Source organism: Anas acuta, chromosome 3 (genome assembly GCF_963932015.1).
Source record: "Anas acuta chromosome 3, bAnaAcu1.1, whole genome shotgun sequence".
Taxonomy (NCBI): Eukaryota; Metazoa; Chordata; class Aves; order Anseriformes; family Anatidae; genus Anas; species Anas acuta.
In genome coordinates, this window is record NC_088981.1 from 51,139,294 (window position 1) to 51,158,097 (window position 18,804).

Here is an 18,804-nt window from a genome sequence, read left to right on the forward strand (position 1 = left end):
AGACCACTGCTCTTGTGCAAAATGTTTATTAAAAAGAGAAAGGGTCCCCTGCAACAAAAAGGCACAGCTTTAATCGTAAAATCAACCTTTCAAAGATTGCATCGAGGCTAGATGTGAAGTTTTGATTGAGGCTTCTGAAATCTGAGACACAGTCTTTGTCGATCTCATACCTGAAAACAGCCAGCACGTCTCTCATTTATGACCACTTAACTACAAAAACAGTCTTCTGCCTGTTACGTACCTGGTATCTTATCGTGGTCAACATTTAACATGCGACATCTGTGACAAAGCTGTAAATAACCCAAAACAATGCTACTAAAATGTTAAAATTCCTCTAGGGCCTTTCATATTTCACATCTTTAATGGTTTACCCCTCCAGTTCTCATGCGCTTGGATAAAAAGTTATCTTCCCAAAATATATAGCAAAACCGCATAGTAAAAACCCCCAATCTCTTTCATGTGACATAAAAAGAATGCCAAAGAACTCCATAGTTTGGCCTTGAATTAACACTTGGAAAAAAGTATTTACATTAAAAAAAAAGGTTATCTTTTCTTCGCCTTGTGCGTATTCCAGAAATAACTTTACAGCGTAGATCTTGCCCTACTGACTACCTGTCTGCTTACCAAAATCAGACAGGCATTAGGGAAGAAATGAGAGCTAGCATACATGTAAACTTGCCTAGTTACCCATGCTGGAGCACCGGTACCAAGCGAGAGCTTTCAGAATCTGGGATAAGTCACATTCCTGCTCCAATACCAGGGCCAAGCTACAGGCCTCTACCCCACGTGCTGATAACAGACTGAGCACAGTTAACTTAAATGAAACCAACGTTGCCCAGTAGCTCAAGGTCATCAGCACTTCAAAGGACTCCTGGAGGAGTCTCATGAAAAAAGTTGTCTGTTCACGTAAATAGCCTCTGCATCGGTACCATACACCAGACACGGTCCCAGAACATCTAAACTATTCACAGACAAAGTCTGATTTGGAACCAAGTTGGTGATTTCCATGCGGTCTTTGGTAGGATCATTGTTTAGCCAGGCACACACAACAGACTGGTTAATGGTATTGTGGGAAAGGTAGGTAGTACTTCTTCCTCCTAAAAGAAAGGGAAGAGAAGAAGGAAAATGGGGAAATAAGTTTCCATTTAGTATCATCAGAATTTAGAGAAACATAGTAATTGTGGGACAGACTTAATCAGAATGCCACTTTAAACTGACAAGTCAGTTTTCTGATTAGTTAACAGAAGTTGTCTCTGTGGAAAACTGAGGAAAAATAGCTTAAAAAAAGTTCTTGAAGCTATTACAGTAGCCTGCTACCAGTTCTGTCCTCAGTCAACACTAAAAGGTCAGTACAGCTAAGACCTCATCTTGCTGAAGAAACTAATTACCTACACGCTTTTCTAGCCAGAGACTAAAGCAAGGAAAGATCTAAAATTAAAAAAAAAAGTCTGCGTACACAGTGTCTTTCTACATTTGGGGCATCAGCTTGGCTTTAACAACACTTTTACCCTTACTGTATCTTCTGCCTACTTATTCTGCCCCAAACAATATAGCTGGATTTGACTTGGAATTTTTTCCACATGAAATTTTTAATTCAAACTGAAGTCTTGCAGTTTTGGCATTCGGCATAAAATTAACACATGGTTAAAGATGTATTAAGAATTTATATTTAATATACCCCAAAACATGTAGAGTACAACTTGATCATCAGTTATCCTATTATTTCCCTACACAGAACTGGATTTTGAATGGCAACTTTGAAATCAAAGGCAGCAGATGACATCTGAAAGTTTCCCGTTTACAACCTGAAATTGCAAGCAATTAAGTAGTCTTTATGACTATCATGTGAAATGTTTATATTAAACCATTATCATATTTTTAATTAAAATCCTGCATGTTACAAAGGGATCCAGTTTCATTGACAGTCTTCCAATTATAACCATAAAAAATGCATAAGGAATACATTTATAATTATTACTTATTTTATTACAAAATTTTGTCCATCTCCCTCAGAGACTCAGGTAGTACGGTCATTTAGGCTGCCTTCGTGTCTCTTCTATATGCAAATGATTTTTAATTGAACTCTATCTCTGAAGTACCAGATTTCACACACCAAAGTACAGGAAGGACAGATTAAAACACAAAAACCCACACACAACTGTTTGCCTTGTAAGTAGGTTTCCTGAAGGGCCTATCAGTGCTTTCTTTCTAAGAAAATAAATCAGCTTTAAACGTTCTGTGTTATGACTGTACTCGTAATTTGATCACGTGAGCACATGGGCTTTAATTATGTTGCCAACTGACAAATTCAATGCAAATGAATTTTAATTATCCTTACCTTGATGAAGAAACGATGGTTTTTCAGATATGTCTGTGGAAGTATCCCAATGCCAAAGAGATCCATCTTCAGAACATGTAAATAAGTGATCTGGGTTGGAGGGATGGAAGTGAACTTCCCACACTGTAAGTATCGAAATAAACAAACAAAGAAGAAAATATACTTAAACAGTGTGAAACATGCTCCTGAAGATTTTGACATTGCAATGATATTAAAAGCAGTTTGGTTCTTCCATTTCATAAATCCAGATAACGTGTATAAAACTCGAAGAGCTCACTTCTGTCTTAAAATAACTTAAGTGTGATTTATGACAATAGAAAGATAATTTTGCAACCATAAACTAGGATGGCTTCTTTCCGTGTGGATAGTGGTATGGATAACAAAGCCACTGCCATCTCCAGGTATTTGAGATACACATGTAAATATTTCACATATCTATCCAGACTGCAAAAACACTATGCGTCTCAATGGCAGCGCAGTCAGTGTTGGCAGTGTGGTCTTGGTGTTGCCAAAGAGGTGGAGGGTACATAATCTATAACTACAATTCATGCACAAATCAAAAGGAGTGCACATAGCAGTAAAATAACGCTGCTACCACTTATGTGTATAGCCTGGCCATGTGCAGAATGGAATCACCCAGTCAGCACCTCCTACAGTTTTGCTTGGGAGACGGGTGGGGAGAAAGACCAATCAGTTTCAGAGAACGAAAAAGAGCTTTGATGAAACGGAAGAGTACTACTGATTTCTGAGAAGTTAACATCTTTCTCTTTACTATTTGGACTAGTGAAGGCTAGATTGCCCTTCAGTAGGTCCTCAGGGCCTGAAGAGAAACAAAACTACAAGAAATACCAAGCACATAGCTCAGTGCAATCTGGTTAGTATATGGACATGCACTTACAAGAGCTCAGGTCCCCACCAAAACTTTCCATTCTTAAGTGGGGCAGGTGGGGAGAAAGGCCCCAAGCCCCAGCCTTAGTTATCTACTGCAGTATTCCCTCCCCTGAGAGGACAGGGGGGAGAACAGCCTATTTTGTTGCATTTTCAATACTGAGAATGTTCTTAGAGGTTACAATCTTATCTGAATTGAGGCATTCCAAACACTTTCTCATGCCATCTTCCCTACTATTAAGTTAAAATTCGCACACAACATGCATTCCTTCCCAGCACACGTGTTATTATTTTGTGTCTAAATACCACAACTGTGAAAAATATTTGTGGGTAAAGCTTACCTCATTTTTTTTTTAACTCCTTAAATATAATTGTGGCATTGAGTCAAGAAATGTTCGGCTCAAAATGAATTGGTATCTTAGTCACATAAATTAACAGAAGTTAGCTCTGTACTATTGTGTCCTCCTCCTTCACATTTTCAAGACTGCTAGAAACTGCATTCCCACTTTGCTACAACTGCACACCACAGCATCAGTTTCTACGAGCAGAAACTATTAATATATACTTTATGGAAATAGACTTTCTGATTATGTGTCTCTAATGACTAATATAGAACTCATAATGAGTTCTACTTTTAATATAAATAGAGTTGGCTTTTAGGTGAGAACAGTCTCACGTACAGAAAAGGACCAACCTGAGCTAGATAAAGACACGTTAAATAGCACATGTGATTGTCTATTGTAGCTACAATGCATCCAAGTTTTTATCCAGGATTTCAAGCAGCTTTTCTAAAAATGCTTTCTTCTCCCTGCTCCAATCCAGATACTCACTCTCTGCTTCATGAGCATTTAGCAGGGACACTGGCATAGTACCCTGCCGGATGTCCCATATGCTCAGCATCCCATCCTGGCCCCCTGTGGCCACAATGTGCTGCTGATTGGGGTGCCTGTCCACGCAGTGCAGCGGAACTCTTTCACCTGTCCTGCAAGGGAGAAGAAGAAAATATATATACACACACACACACACACACGTTAATTCTTCATTCAATTTACATTTTCTCCTCCTTAATCCCTAGCAGTGTTGACCAACACATTAATTGTATCGGCTGCAGCTTCAGTTCCTGCAGCAGCTAGTCACAAGAGGCTGAAGCCACATGACACCTACTGGAATTTATCGGCACAGCAGTAACACGCAGCTACAGCTGGACCAGCAGCAGGTTCTGTGCCCTGCAGTGTACAGGCACCTGCAGTGTATCTGGCAGCTTTACAACACAAAGCCTTGTGTACTTTAGGGATACCTACAAAAAGAGGATTACTCTGAAATTCATGTTATAATTACAGTTACAACACATAGTAATAGTTAAAAAGGAAGACTGACTACTAACAAAAGCAGGTACCTAACCTGCAGTCTCTATTAACAGCAGTGGGAATTATTCCACAGACAAAGAACAGGATTTGAATCTAGCTCTAAGTTTGTTTTCACACAATGCCTTATAAGGCACAACGTTATCACACAAAAAAACATTTCAAATGCCAAGAACTTTATACTAGGCCTGTGGGGAAAAAAGGTATTTTTAATCAGGGAAAGACGAAGGCTCAGTCTCAAGAGTAATTCAGTCATTAGGCAGAGTCTGCTTTTGGTATTTAAGATACCAAAGTGGTTAAAAACCTTTGGAAAAAAAAAAAAAAGTCATTTATCATCCCATTGTCAGGAACAGCGTGGGACCAGGAAAGACTTAAATCAGATATAAAGTAGCATATGCTTCTTAGTAACTATGTCAAAAATTAGGATCTTACAAAGAAAATATCTGAGATGGCTCATTTCTTTGCTGTCTGAAGTCCCATATTTTCAACTGTCCGATTGAATTTACTGTCAAGATCTCAGTTGTGCCAAGGAAAGTCACTGCATGGAGCGTACTGCTGTCTGCATTGTCTGCAAGAGAGATCGAGAAAGCATTGAACTAGAAATTCAGGTAAACCTACTGAATGCTCATCTCCATTTAACTGCAACAAAATAACTTCTAAAAGCAGACCACCTCTTCAGGGGCAGAGATGATCCAGTGTCACATAAAATTTTAAGTGTTGCAAGGATACCCCCTGAAAAAGGAGCCCTTGCTTCCTCTAACAAACATTACTGAGACAAATTTGTAAGAAGCTATGTTTAGTTGGCTCCAGAGCTAGCGCTACAAAAGTGAACATTTTTACGTAGTGCTATCAAGTGAGCACCAAGAAAACTAACGACTTATATCTATCTGAACAATTGCCAGGAGAAAAATCAGTATTTTTTTTGTGAACGTCTCTTTCCTGTGAGTCAGCAAAACATTCTACTCTATTAAACTTGTATCAGAACACTCTCTGCCATAAATAAAAGCGTTTATAAATATAAATAAGTTTACTTATAAATTATAATGTAAAAATAAAATAACCCTTTTAAACTAATTATTTTTCCCCTTCAAAGGGGAAGGAGTTACTGTGTTTTGTGGGTTAGTGCTAAAATTCTGCCTTGTTCCCCACTACATTTCTTCCTATACTTTAAAAAAAAAAAGAAAAAGATTTCTTACAGGAATACTCAGGGAGCTTCAGTAAAGGACTGTATGCAATTAATAGGATTTACCTTGTGTGTGCGTGCACACAGCCATACACACCCAAGTATCCCTCTCTAGAAATCCCAGACACTTCATTCCTTAATTGGCTTACCACTGTGTAAATTCCTTCATCTGCTCAATCTGAGGCAAGATCTCGCTTTAGAGGAAACACAGATGATGTGTCAAACTGAGGTTTCAGGGAGAAAGTTACATTATCAAGCACTGCGCTAGCATGCTTTAAATCATTTTTGCTTTGTCTGATTTCTAACAGTCACTATGTACTATTCCATGAGACTAGCATGACAGAAGAATTGGGATTCAGTTCTGACACCTTCCAAAAAACATCTGTCACTCTATCGCATCATTTCTTACTCCAGGAAATACGAACCCTTTTCACTAAGTGGGAGATGATCACTCCAAGCCATGTTATCTGATACAAGAACAGGGCACAAATTGTGATTTCTGGCTCTTGGGGTTCCTTTAGACACACAGAAGTAGATGTTCTTGTACAGGGAGGTTAATCTTACTACAAGTAATGATTTGAAATGACCATAGATGTTTACTCAGTTATGTAACTTAACAGTTATGTATGCATTTTATATACTCAGTTATGAATGATTTGGTTCTTGAAATTTAACCATATTTCATGCATTCTATTAGAGTATTTAGCAATTCTGATGGAACAGAAGCCTACAGGGAGTGAATGTTAAGCTTAAAATATCTCCATCAGTTTAATAATTGACTCACAAATATCTGAAAACTGAATGAATATAGACATTTATCTGAAATACACTTCAAATATATGAAGTTTACGGGAATACAGGAATGAACTGGAGGAAGTATATTCACCTTGGGATATTTAAATTCTCAACTGCCTTCCTTTTTATTGTTATCATTTGATGAGCTACACATGTTTTGGATTTGTGACTAGAAGAGCATTGAAAACACACCAGTGCTTTGGCTAAAATAAATATTTTGCAGTTGGACTAGATGATCTTTGAAGATCCCTTCCAACTAAACTATTCTATTATATATAGAATAGTTTATATTCTATAAACTACAGATTCTATATAGAATCAGCCAAGCTGTTCCAAACCAAAACAACCTGAGTATTTACTTGGCATACCTATAGTCCTTACTGCATCCTTTTGGTCAGCTCTGAAGAGATTTATTCTACCATCTTCCCCAACAGTGACAATTTCTGGGTTGTTGCAGATGACTCCAGTACACGCTGCTCCACCACAAGATGTGTCTTGATCCACATGGTAATGGGCTTTTTCCCACCGCTGGTTGACCGATAAAGTCTAAATAGCAACCAGACACAAAATTCTGCTGTTAAGTGATGATCCTGATAGGGCAAAGCTTTCAGAATACTCACAAAACCAGAAAGAAGCTCCAGGAAAGCCATACCACCTCACAGGAATGACAGTCTTCAACGTAAGTAAGAATCAGAAATCTGAATTTCCCTCAACTCTTGAGTGCATAACTCTTCAATAAGACAATGATTGTCTTCTCTGAACCACATTTTTAACAAGAGCTGGAATTCAGAATTAACAGGATCTATTTATGAATGCAAAATGTCCCTCACCAGACTTATCCCTCCAATCTCTCCCTAGGCCAAGGAAAAGAGCTGAGGCCTTTAGGTCAGATTTACATTCTGATTGCAAGGAATTTAGTTTCTTTTAGGTAGTGTGCCAAACTACTAACAAATATTAGTCTTTGTTGTGTCACTGTGAATAAATAATTTATTCTCAGTGACTTATAATCAAAACAAAAGACTGTGATTCTGTGACTAAGTTTTAGACATTATAGAGTCAAATAGTTTTAAAATAATGCAAAAACACAAATTCATTCATTCCCATTGCCTGGAACTACTCAAATATATCTGTAGTTAACAGTCTAATCTTTTCAAGTATGCTTTCAGTGAACTGACTATGTAGCTACAGATATGTTAGCATATAACCCGGTCTGTCTGGCACTGGAACCTAATTAATGTGGTATGAGTGTGAAACATTCTTCTTTCCTTGTATGTATAAGACTAAAGCTTTTTTTTTCTGACAGACTTAAAAAAAAATAATTTTTGTTGCCAGATGTTTCTTGCTGTGGCAGATTTGAGAAATCTTAGAGCAAGATCAAAGTGGCCCTGTGTTATGCAGAGCGGCAGCTTTGAGCTGGTGCGAGGTACCCACCTGGTTATTCTGATGGTGACGGAACACGGTTACGCTTCCTGTTGAAGAGCCAACAACAATTCTCTCCTGGTCCAAAAACTTTATAAAGAGAGATAATGAACACCTGATGAGTTGATGTCAATACTCTAAAATCAAAGCGATTATCCTTGCATCTTAACTTATTGGTAAAAAGCAAAGACTGGTACTGGCCAGCTTTGCCCTTTTTCATAAGGATTAGTTGGGGTTTTGGGGGGGAATATTAGTGTTACAATAATTACTGATAAAGTGTCAGGAGAGAAAGGGGAGCCGCGTTACCTGCATGTCCATCACGTCCCCATCGTGCCCGATGTCGCAGAGCAGCTGAGGCTCTCCCAGGTACTCGCCGCTGCCGAGCTCCCCCACGGCCCACAGCGCCAGCCGGTTGTCCTGCACGGGGAACGCACCGCATCAACGCTCCCGCAGGCCCGCCCCGAGGAGCGACCCCCTCGGGACCCCCCCCGGGACCCCCGCGGCCGCTCACCTCGTTGTCCCAGGAGCCGGTGGCGAAGATGTCGGGCGGCTGCAGCGCGGCGGCGGGCAGGGGCCGCCATCGGGCCTTGCTGATCTTCTGCGCCACGAAGCGGGCGCTCACCTCCTCCATGGCCGCCCCGCCGCGCGCTCCCGCCGCGCCGCCCCCCATTGGCTGCCGGGCCGGTGAAGGGCGGGAGGGCGGGGACGGGGCGGGCATGGCGGGGAGGGCGCTGAGGGGGTGCCCGCCGCGCCGAGCCCAAGATGGCGGCCGCGGGGCTGTGAGGGGTTGAGGATTAAACCGTTACGTCTCTTATGTCCTCTGCGTCTGATCGTTATGTGTGTTATTGCACGTTTTCACTGTGATGGCGCATTTAAATAAAATGGATCACGGAATCGCTAAGGCTGGACAAGCCCTCCAAGCTCACCTGGCCCAACCACCCCCTACCACCAGTGTCACCACTGACCATGTCCCCAAGCACCACGTCCAGCCTCTCCCTGAGCACCCCCAGGGACGGTGACGCCACCAGCTCCCTGGGCAACCCGTCCCAGTGCCTGACTGCTCTTTCTGAGCAGAAATGGCTCCTCATTGCCAACCTGAACCTCCCCTGGTGCAGAATGAGGCCATTCCCTCTGGTCCTGTCACTGGTTACCTGTGCGCAGAGGCCGACCCCCAGCTCCCCACACCTTCCCTTCAGGCAGTTGCAGAGAGCAATGAGGTCTGCCCTGAGCCTCCTCTTCCCCAGACCAAACACCCCCAGCTCCCTCAGCCGCTCCTCACAGGACTTGTGCTCCAAACCCCTCACCAGCTTTGTAGCCCTGCTCTGGACACACTCCAGGGCCTCAATGTCCTTCCTGTGGTGAGGGGCCCAAAGTTGAACACAGTACAAAGCTGAGCACAAGACCATGAGAAAAAAATGCCTCATCGAGTATTTCTGAGGTTGCCAATTAGGACTTTAAGACTGGACAAAGCTGGCTCTGGGCATCAGGTCCAAACACACTAGTGGAGACAAAAAGGGGGTTGTATGGGTTGTCCTCAGCTGTGGCTAACGTCAGGGGTGCGAGCGAGGGCGATGAGAACCAAAGGTGTGCCTCCCTCTGCCAGAGGTGCCAGAGCCTGGGAAGGCAGGCACCCCCCGGCCAGCGGGTGTGCAAGGGCAGGGGGAAGCCAATGCTGACTTCTACTTGCCGACAATCTGCTTTCCTCCAATTATCATGCAGCAATATTTTAGGAGAGTTATTTGGAGACGCTGTCTTTACTGCTGGTCATGGCTCCTGGAGCTGTGCCCAGCTCAGTCTCCTGAACAAGCGCAGCTGATGATGCAGGGCACTGCAGAGCAGATGTGCGAGCAGAGCACCAGGGCCCTGAGCACATCCCCAGCCTTTGCTTGCCCTGACCAGGGGCTGCAAAGCACAAAATAGCCCTAGATGTAAACTTCGGAAATGGAAATACAAAATGAAGGCACACGCCAAGGCTGGCTTGAGACTACAGGAAGAGACGTGAGATGAAGGCGAGTGATTAAGTTAAAAACAGAACGGAGGCAGGGAGAGGAGCAAGTGTAGGTGTAGGAGCCAATTAGTGTGTGGTGTGGGACAGAGCTGCGGAAATGTTCAGCAGGAACATTTCATAAGGAAGCTTCTGCTTCTGGTATGTATATGCAGAAGCAGATGGGATCAGACAGTGATGACCAACTTTTTATATGCTTTTTAAATTCAAAGGATTTCAAAATTCTAACAGGTTCATGAGGTGGGAGGGAAGGGACGAAACAGAAATAGTAGCACAGAGGGGTTTATATATAAATGTATAAGGGACGGAGATGTGGGTGAATGTGTGGAAAAGGAGAGAGATCCAAGATGGGCTGTGTGCTTAAAATTAGTGGGATCTCCATTTCAGAGCACTCACATGATGGACTCCTCTGGCTGCTGGCACTCCCCTGCCTCTTCCCTGGCAGGGCCGTCCCTGCAGCAGCTCCCTGGAGGAGCTGGGGAGGTGGCTGCCCCTCTGGAAGACCAAGGAGCCTGTGACTGACTGTGGGCATCTGGGGCCTGAGGTGCTTGGGTTGGCTTGGACAAGCGAGGGGGAAGAGGATGAAGGAACACTGAGCAGCAGAGCAGATGGAGATGTTTCACAGGAGTGCTGATGGCCAGAAAACACACATTTATTTATTTATTTTTAAAAAGGCTTGCTTTTATTCTAGCATAGGTTTTTATTTTTTTTTACAGGCTTATCTTCATGGGCATGCACTTAGGAAGTTTAAAAACCAGGCTCATGGCCTGGAGTTAGAGAGCAGAAAGAGCTAATGACCCTCATGTTTACTGCCCAAAGGGGTGCATCCTGCTGCCACTGGTGCATTCTTGTTTCTCAGGGACATTTGAGGCAAATTGGCCTGTCTTAAAATTCCTGGAAACCTGCAGAGCCTAACTCGGTTTCCTTCGCAGATGCCTGGTAACCACCCAAGGCACCCCAGATATTGCTTTGTTCTGCTGCTCCCTGAAGAGTCACGCCAAGAACACCTCCAGCAAGTGGCCAGTTGGTACCTTGAGGTTCCAGGCAGGCCTGCGTGCTCCTAGGAGATAAAGGTGGTCTCTTTCTCTGCGCTCTGTGACAAGCTTAAGCCTAAATCGGTAGGAACAGGCAGACTGTGTGTAAATGGTTTCTCTTGTATTTCTGGTCTCCCGAGGGGGTAAATATCCCTGGAATGCTTTTAAGCATGGGCCAGCTAATTTCTTGCCAACAGCCTCTGTGTGAGAGCAATGCAGTTTGCATATGTCTCACAACAGAAAATGTCTTTTGCATTTAAAACAATGAAGTATTTTTGTGTGTGTATTTTTTTACAATGTCTGTTTGTTCTCTGTACTCGCTGCCCTTTGGGAATTCTTCTAACTCCAGGGCTTCTCTCCTCCTCTCTTGGCCCACTGGGTATAACAAGGAGACCCTTTATATTCGGGGACAGCCTGTAGGGCAGCTCCCGAGAGCTGCCTGGAGAGAAGACAGATGCTGAATACAGAACGAAGCAGCAGAGCCGTCTCTGTGTTTGAAGGAACCAGATGGGAAGGGTCTGGAGACCCGGTGTGCACAATGGGCGACTGCCAGCTTTGCCATACACGGCGTGCTAGCCAGAAAAGCAAATCCCCACGTTCTCCTCATCTCCTTTGCCTGAATTAACTGGCTGAACTGAATTATGGCTGTGGGTGACGCCGTTAGTTTATTAACCTCGCGGCTGGGGGTGCCGCCCCCCCCGAGCCGTTCCGGCGGTTTAACGCGCGCGGCTCTGCCCCGTCAGCAGCCCCCCCCTCAGCCCCCGCGCCGCCCGCCCTCCCCACCCGACCAATGGCAGCCGCCGACACGTAGGGCTGCCCCTCCCGCTCTCCCCGCCACCAATCGGCGCTCCCCGTGCAGAGCGCGGCGCGGCTCCGCGCCCCGGATTGGCTGCGGCGCACGGGCGCGCGGGTTACCGCCGGGAGCGACCGGCGGCCGCGTCCCGGAGCGCGTCCCCCCCCCCCTCCCTCCCTCCGCTCCCCGCACACCCCCGCAGCGGCCCCGGCGGCGCATGCGCGCTTCCCCATGGCGGCCGCGCGGGGCGGCGGGCGCGTGGCCCCTCCCCCCGGCGGGCGCGCGGCGGCTGTGGCGGGAGGAGGCGGAGGAGGAGGAGGGGGAGGCGAGGAGGCGGAGGCGAGGAGGCGGCGCCTGTGTCGGCGCTGGAGGTTGTGTCCTTCCTGGGCAAGCTGCTGTGCGCAGTCGCGGCGCTGAAGGCGGCCCTCTACCTGCTGCGCAGGGTGTGCCTCGCCATGGCCTGGAAGTCGGGCGGCGCCAGCCACGCCGAGCTCATCCACAACCTCCGCAGTGAGTCGGCGGGCGGCCCCCAACGGCCCCTAACGGCCCCTAACGGTCGGGGGGGGGGGGAGGCGGGAGGAGGAGGAGGAGGAGGAGGCGGCTCGCTGTGCCCAGCCCCGGGGAGGCCGCCGGGGAGCAGAACGGCCCCGGGGGGCGTGAGGGGCCGCTGCTCCCCCCTTGTCCCGTCCCTGCCCCGCTCCTCACGCCCCTCAAGAGCGGGTTCCCCGGCAGGGGGGCAGCGGGGCCGGCTCCCCCGCCCATCCCAGCAGGCGGTGGTGGCAGGGTGGTTACAGGGGACCTGAAGGCGAAACGCATTTGGTGGCTGCAGGAAGCTGTGACGGTGTCTTTCAACGCGTGGAGGCTGTTGAGGGCTTTGCAAATAATAATAATAATAATAAAAATAAAAAAAGTTAAGACCCGCTATAGTCAGAACACAACAACAATTCCTAAAGGAACAGAGAAATAAGCTGAAATTCTAACATTATAATCTCAAAAATGCTAACTGATGGTAATTCAGTCAGCATTTCAGAAAACCGTACTCTGTAACTTTTCCCTCTCTTGTTCTGCATCCCCCACATATTTTGAGCGATATCAAATTGGGCTGGGAATAAAGCGTTGCAGAGGCACGAGTGCTGTTGATCTTGCAGCAAGGTTGTGTTGCTGCCCGCTGTTTTGTTGGCGTGAGTGGGACTGCAGTGACGGGGCAGGGCTTTGCCAGGGCTCAGCAGTTGCGGGGTGAAGACCAGAAATGTCAGATAGGAGTTCTCCAGGTAAGGGGATAACTTGTTGCTGAAGCTGGAAAGAGTTTAGGAAAAAGTGCTGTTTCATGTGGCATGTAATTCTGTTAGACGTGCTTTCAACAAACTTAAAAAAATCATGGGCTACAGAAGGACTGAGATGTTCTGGAGGATTCCATTTCAATAGCAGAGCCCTCAGCGTGTTTAACTTTCTCTTCTAAAAACAGCTAAGCAGCATAGCATCTCTAGCATCTTTATACTAGAAATAATGCAAGTCTGATGGGGCTAGTTTGATGTTCTCCGAGCGTGAGGTATCTCGTGTGTGTGTGTGTAGCTTAGTAACTGAGTATGTAATTTGCATAAATTAAAATAAAGGCAGTGTCTCCCATTGTAGTGGCATAGCATGTTTTCCTCTGCAGCAGAGTCTGGCTGAGTTGTGCTCGCTCCTGCTTTTATGCCCCGTTTTCTCTTTAGTGTGCTCATAGAAACGCTTGTGAGGGGGGAGGCTGCGTTGTGAGACCAGGTCCCTTTCTTATCACTCCCCTTGGCGGAAAGCAGAGGTTTAAGCCCCTCGGCATTCGTAAGCTGCTGTGCTGGTAGGTCTGGAGAGGCAGTGACCCTGGCTGTGGGTGTAAGTGGGCTGGGGAGAATGGGAGCTTCTTAAACTGGTTCTGCCTCTGTACAAAGGCATCAATGGAAGGCTCCCGGAGGCTATGCATTCTTCTCCTTTAGAACGGCCATATAGACTGTGCTTTATTACAGGGTGCTATTGACAGCTCCTCACGTCTCTGTTTTGTGGCAATAGAGCTCTAGTTTGATGAAGTTACATTAACATACCCTCCTTTCACTGTTGCCTTAACTATAGCGCTGGCTTGTTCTCTGATGGTGACAAGGGGTGTGTGAGAGCAGTGCTAAGTGCCTGTGTATATTGCATGCAGATTTAGACGACTGCTTTTACAAGCCTCGTCTTTGTTTTCGTGTCTTAAAAGGGGTAAGCTAATGAAGAAGGCCCTGGAACTCTGCATGCTTTTCAGTGCATACTTGGAGACAAGTGACTGAGGAATCTTGTGTGGCTTTTGGTTTTATTTGTTTTGATTTTTAGCTGTTTATTATGTGTCCTTGCACCATTAATTTGAGGCATAGATGTACAATTTGTACAACATGCAGAAAGAGCTTGCTTAAATCGTGCTCTGCACAACCAGAGCGCTGTCCCTGTGTATGCTGTTTTCTCAAGGTGTTCAGCTGCTTTGTTTTCAAGTGGTTTGCAAACTACTCCTCGTGGAAAAAAAATCCTAATGTTTTGATGCTTCAAACATGAGCGTTATTGTTAAAAAATGTTTTTCACCTTTATGGGATAATTATTTAAGCCTTTGCTTTTTCCCAGCTGGAAATAGCTGAGTACCTGTCTTCAAAATTGATCAGACTTTACCCCTAAAAAGATTGAAACAAAAATCGTTTAAGAAACAGCACTTCTAGGAAGCATCTAAATGAAGATTGCTGGAGAGTTACAGATCGTACTGAATGCAGAAATAGTTGGCTGTGTTTAAATACATGGCTGTGGCTGGAGTTCCTTTCTGTTGTGAGCCTAGCATATGTGAATGCTGAGAAAATAGGAAAAGACTCGGTAACAGGTGACTTACTTGCTGTTACATTGCTTGGCTGGGGGTTTTTGGATCCTAAATCTTTATCTTCTCCCCCCCCCATTTATCTTCAGATAGCCACCCTTCTCTCCCTGTTGGGTCCTTTTAATCTCCTTCTGTTCCTCATATCTGGGCTCTTGCCAAGTCCTGTTGCTCTACACACCACTGTCTTAGAAATCAGCTTGTCTTCTCCACCTGCAGAACTGAAAACTTGGTTCCCGTCCAGCTCTCAGTCCATCAGAGCTAATTAGGTTCCTTCATCACACCTTTCTTTCTGTCCTCCAGTGAACACGGGGTGCTGCAATATGACAATCTGTTTCCTTGCTTCTCTGATCGTGTTGTGCCACTGGTGTTACAACCAGCTAAATGTACTGTTGAATCCGAATGTTCAGGTTTGAACGTGCAGGTGAATTAACTTGGATGTGACCGAGGTGCTGCATGGTGTTGTTAATTGCCTTTGTGCCTGTTTGCTGCTACGCTCCGTTCTCTTCCTCATCTAATAGCCTTGGATCACAAAAGTTAGCAATTGCAATTCATGAGGTACTGCAGATTCCGTAGTGTGTGATGGCTCACTTCAGGCACAGATTCCTAATTTTTCAGCATGAATGATGTTTCAAAGCAGCGTTTATTCAAATATTGTTGGGCTTTGAAAAGTCTATTCTTAGACATGAGAAAGATATTTCTGAGAGTTTTCTTATATGTTAAATAATTAGAAGTCGTATCTTTCAAAGCAAGCTTCATCCTGGCGAAGGCTTATCAACAGAGAATCCACACCTTTGCTGCAGACATTTTTCTGCTTGCCCAGAACAAGCCTCCTTTGTGGAGGGGGGTGAGCTGCCATGAATGTGAAGGTGTTGTGTGTGGCCTTGCTGAGCCTGAGCTTGGTTCTGCAAGAGCTGACCATGGTTCTTCGGAAGGTTGTGCTTTCCTGCTGTGTCATTCCTCTTGGTTCAGCCAAAGCTCTTCCACAACAGACTAATTTAGGTCGTGGAAGAGTAATGTAACTGGGATGAACACGGAGAAGGGAAATAGCAATTGATGAAACCAATAAAAAACACTTAACCCACATTTAACACCTACACGGTACGGGCAATTATGCTGCCTATTGCACGCGTTCAGTGAACAGGCTTCCTCGCAACATGCGTGCAGTGTTGAGGCTTGAGTGACTAAGCATTGTAACTCCGGGCATGATAGTGAAACAGTCAGAAAATATTTTGTATTAAAAATCAGTGCATCCATTGGTATGTTACTTTAAAGATGAAAAAAGTCAATTCAGATTTGTTAATGGTTCTGGTGGGAAATCTGTGGCTCTAAGAAGGAGGCCTTCAAGTTAAAAAAAAAAAAAAAAAAAAAAGTAAGAAATGGTAACAGAAAGGAAAAATAACTGACAGAACATTCATTGTGTTCTATTTGTGTGAACTAGGACTGTGTCCCTAACTGGTTCTCTGTTGGCATCCCCTAAATGTTAGACAAAGTGTTGATATAAAGTTATAAACATGCCTCATTCTTTCCCACAACAACCCCAAAATTCAAAGTCTGAATGCTCAGTCATACAAGGAAAAAAGAAAGCTATGTTTCTGGCTACTTTTTTATATCATAACGTTTTAGAATTAGTCACTTTAAATTAAAAATATTTAGTTCTTTTGCTTGACTGAAGGTATGTTTTTGCCTCTGGTTTGGGTTTAATGGCATAATACTATTTTTCTGGTAGTCTGAAGCTGCCTAATAACCCATAGTAGAATGGAAATAAGTCTTGCAAGTCTGTCCTCTGCAGGTGATTACTGTTGCTTGTGGGCATGTTAAAAGGGGGAATCTGGTATGTTTTGATTTCAATATAACTCCAAGCTTTTCTTTCAATGCTACTGTTAATGTAGTACAGAGAACTCACTGAGGGCTATTAGTAAGCTTGGGAAGAAACTGTGTAGTGCTGCTGTTCTTCTGACTGATTGTTTCTGTGAATATAATACCTCAAAGTCATGTTTGTTACAATAACACTTCAGGTGATTTTTTTTCTTGAGGTTCATCTTATGCCTTTGATTTGAATTACCAAAGTTTGGCAAAAGCAGAGTAAACTTTTTCAGAGGCTGAGACCAGTGTTGTTTTTTCAGTGACATCTTTCCTGCTCTGGTTGACGTACGTTTCGAGGCTTCAGAGCCTGAATACTGCAAGGTTGGACTTGAACACAACATAGATTTTAATGCTTGAACTGTCAAAAACTAGAAGAGAGAAGTGTACAAATAGGACTTCAGAAGTTCTCCCTCAGTTCTGCTAGTATGACAGCTCCGTGTCATTTTGTACCTTAGTGCTTTATAAGTCTGTAAATGTTATATCAATATATAGTTTTGTCTCTAGCTTGGGACATTTTTGGGACATGTCTTTCTCATGGTTTTTAGGTGCTTCAGCTTGGTGGTCTTCCTTTGTAATGCAGTTGCCGTGGAGCAAGAGGCTGCAGTCAGAAGTGCATTTTGCTGTTCCTTCACAAGAAATTGATGACAGTTTTCATCCCTGGGAAGCGAGTTGGTTCAGCATAGGGTACCATGCTTGGATGCTCTGAGAGTTTGGGTCACATTTTGCTGATGGTTTTTACTTTTTTTGATCTTCCCTCAGCTATCGCATAGCGCTAGCACCTGTTTTAATGAAACACCCTTCAAAGTAACCAACAGCCGATGTGGTCTGGCTGCTGGTTTTGACAGCATTGCCTCTCCTGAAATCAGGCCGGCAAATCTGCTGCAGAGGTTGAGGTGTGCAGCATCTCTGCTCCTTAAAGACCTGCTAAAGCTCCTGAAGTAGCCTTGCCTCCAGCCTTACTGTGAGGAGAGCTCCTTATCTGCTTGTCCTACCCAGCTGTTTATCTGAACTGCTGCAAGAGGTTTTTTGTTGTTTTTTTTTTTAAACTACTGGTGGCTGTTGCCACTTTGTGTTGAACTTGGTTTTGACACCCCCTGTGACTTGTAAGTGGAGATCAGTCCACCTAAATGCAGAGGGATCAAGATGTGCCTGGAAGTGGTCTCCCTCATCTGCACCCAGTCTGTTACAGTTTATTGGAAAATGCAGTTGTGTTCTTGCAGGCTGAACCCTAACTTAAAGGCACTTAATTCTTTCACGTGCTCTCAAAAGCTGCTTCGCTCAGACAGATGCTGATGTAGATTGACTGATGTCGTGTTTCAAGAAACATGATGGCATTATGGGTGGTGTTTGGGGTAGAGATACATGCTGTAGAGGTGTAAGGCAAGAACTAGCATGCCTTCCTCCACCCTATCCACACAGGAGAAACTTGTTAATACCTACTTTGCAACATTTTTCTCAAGTATGAGGGAAAGATACAGCTGCAGTTAAATGTGCCTAAATTAGTCATTTGCAGACTTTCAGATCCGTGGATAGAGAACTGTTACCTGTGATACCAACCTTCCCATTTTGGTTTCAAAGATGGTCACTATTAAATAGACAAGGAGTATTCAAATGAAATAGAAGGGAAATTTTTGAGGGTAAGCTTGTATTTAACTAGATCTTGAGGATCTATACTAGTATGTTTAGCTGTTGATTCTCATGTGGTTTCACCTGTGTTTTGCTTAGCTTTATTTATTTAATTGCTTCCTCTTAGGGATTTTCTTGAGATTCCATCTTTTGAGTTTAATTTCTGGGCTCCAAGGTTAGCTGTGGTGGTCCCTTCCTTTCTTCCCTCAGTCTTTGTCACTGTTCTGTCTCTGAGTTACAGTCTCAACTGATCCCATCCAGTTAGCCCTGTGCAGCCTTTGTTATTTCTGAGCCTTGTCCTGGTGACAGCAGACCTGCAGCTGAACATTTGAGGCAGTTACTCTCTAAGGTGTAAGCAAAGCACAAGAGACTTGTATGTATGAGTGGTTTAAAAACGCTCTTTTGCAAACACCTACTTGGTTTCTTTAGCACAAAGAAGTTTGTATGTTTTGGGACCAGCGTCCTTTATTGCATCTCTGGGTGCTGATCCATCACTTCTTGTTCAAAGTGCTTTCTTTGTGTTCATGGTTTACAGTGAAAGCTTACTGTGCTTGATACTTAAATAAAACTCTGTTAATTGAAGTGGTTGCTTTCTCATCTTTTTGTTTCTTTTCCCTAGCAAAAAGACCCCAA

The 18,804-nt window shown here is 44.4% G+C and overlaps 2 protein-coding genes across 2 annotated transcripts in view; one reads left to right on the forward strand and one right to left on the reverse strand.

The window, feature by feature from the left end:
* Positions 1-10: 10 nt before the first annotated feature.
* On the reverse strand, positions 11-8,662 carry NUP43 (nucleoporin 43). Its single transcript, XM_068677065.1, has 8 exons — positions 8,499-8,662; positions 8,294-8,404; positions 8,000-8,077; positions 6,937-7,114; positions 5,023-5,158; positions 4,057-4,208; positions 2,339-2,461; positions 11-1,097 (listed from the first exon to the last, which is right to left on the reverse strand). The coding sequence occupies exons 1-8, from the start codon at positions 8,655-8,657 to the stop codon at positions 883-885; spliced, it is 1,152 nt and encodes a 383-aa protein (XP_068533166.1). The 5' UTR covers positions 8,658-8,662; the 3' UTR covers positions 11-882.
* A 3,303-nt stretch (positions 8,663-11,965) lies between these two features.
* PCMT1 (protein-L-isoaspartate (D-aspartate) O-methyltransferase) overlaps positions 11,966-18,804 on the forward strand; it is a 33,838-nt gene continuing 26,999 nt past the window's right edge. The window contains 2 exon segments of the mRNA XM_068677067.1: positions 11,966-12,122; positions 12,125-12,329. Of these exon segments, the coding sequence (XP_068533168.1) occupies positions 12,051-12,122; positions 12,125-12,329 (277 nt within the window). The 5' untranslated portion in view covers positions 11,966-12,050.

Excerpts from the sequence above, each read along its gene's own strand:
- NUP43 (XM_068677065.1), bottom strand. The coding sequence starts at position 8,657 with ATGGGGGGCGGCGCGGCGGGAGCGCGCGGCGGGGCGGCCATGGAGGAG. Across the intron at positions 2,462-4,056 it reads AAATGCTCATGAAGCAGAGA|TGTGGGAAGTTCACTTCCAT; the intron begins GTGAGTATCTGG and ends CGATACTTACAG. Across the intron at positions 1,098-2,338 it reads ACCATCGTTTCTTCATCAAG|GAGGAAGAAGTACTACCTAC; the intron begins GTAAGGATAATT and ends CCTTTCTTTTAG.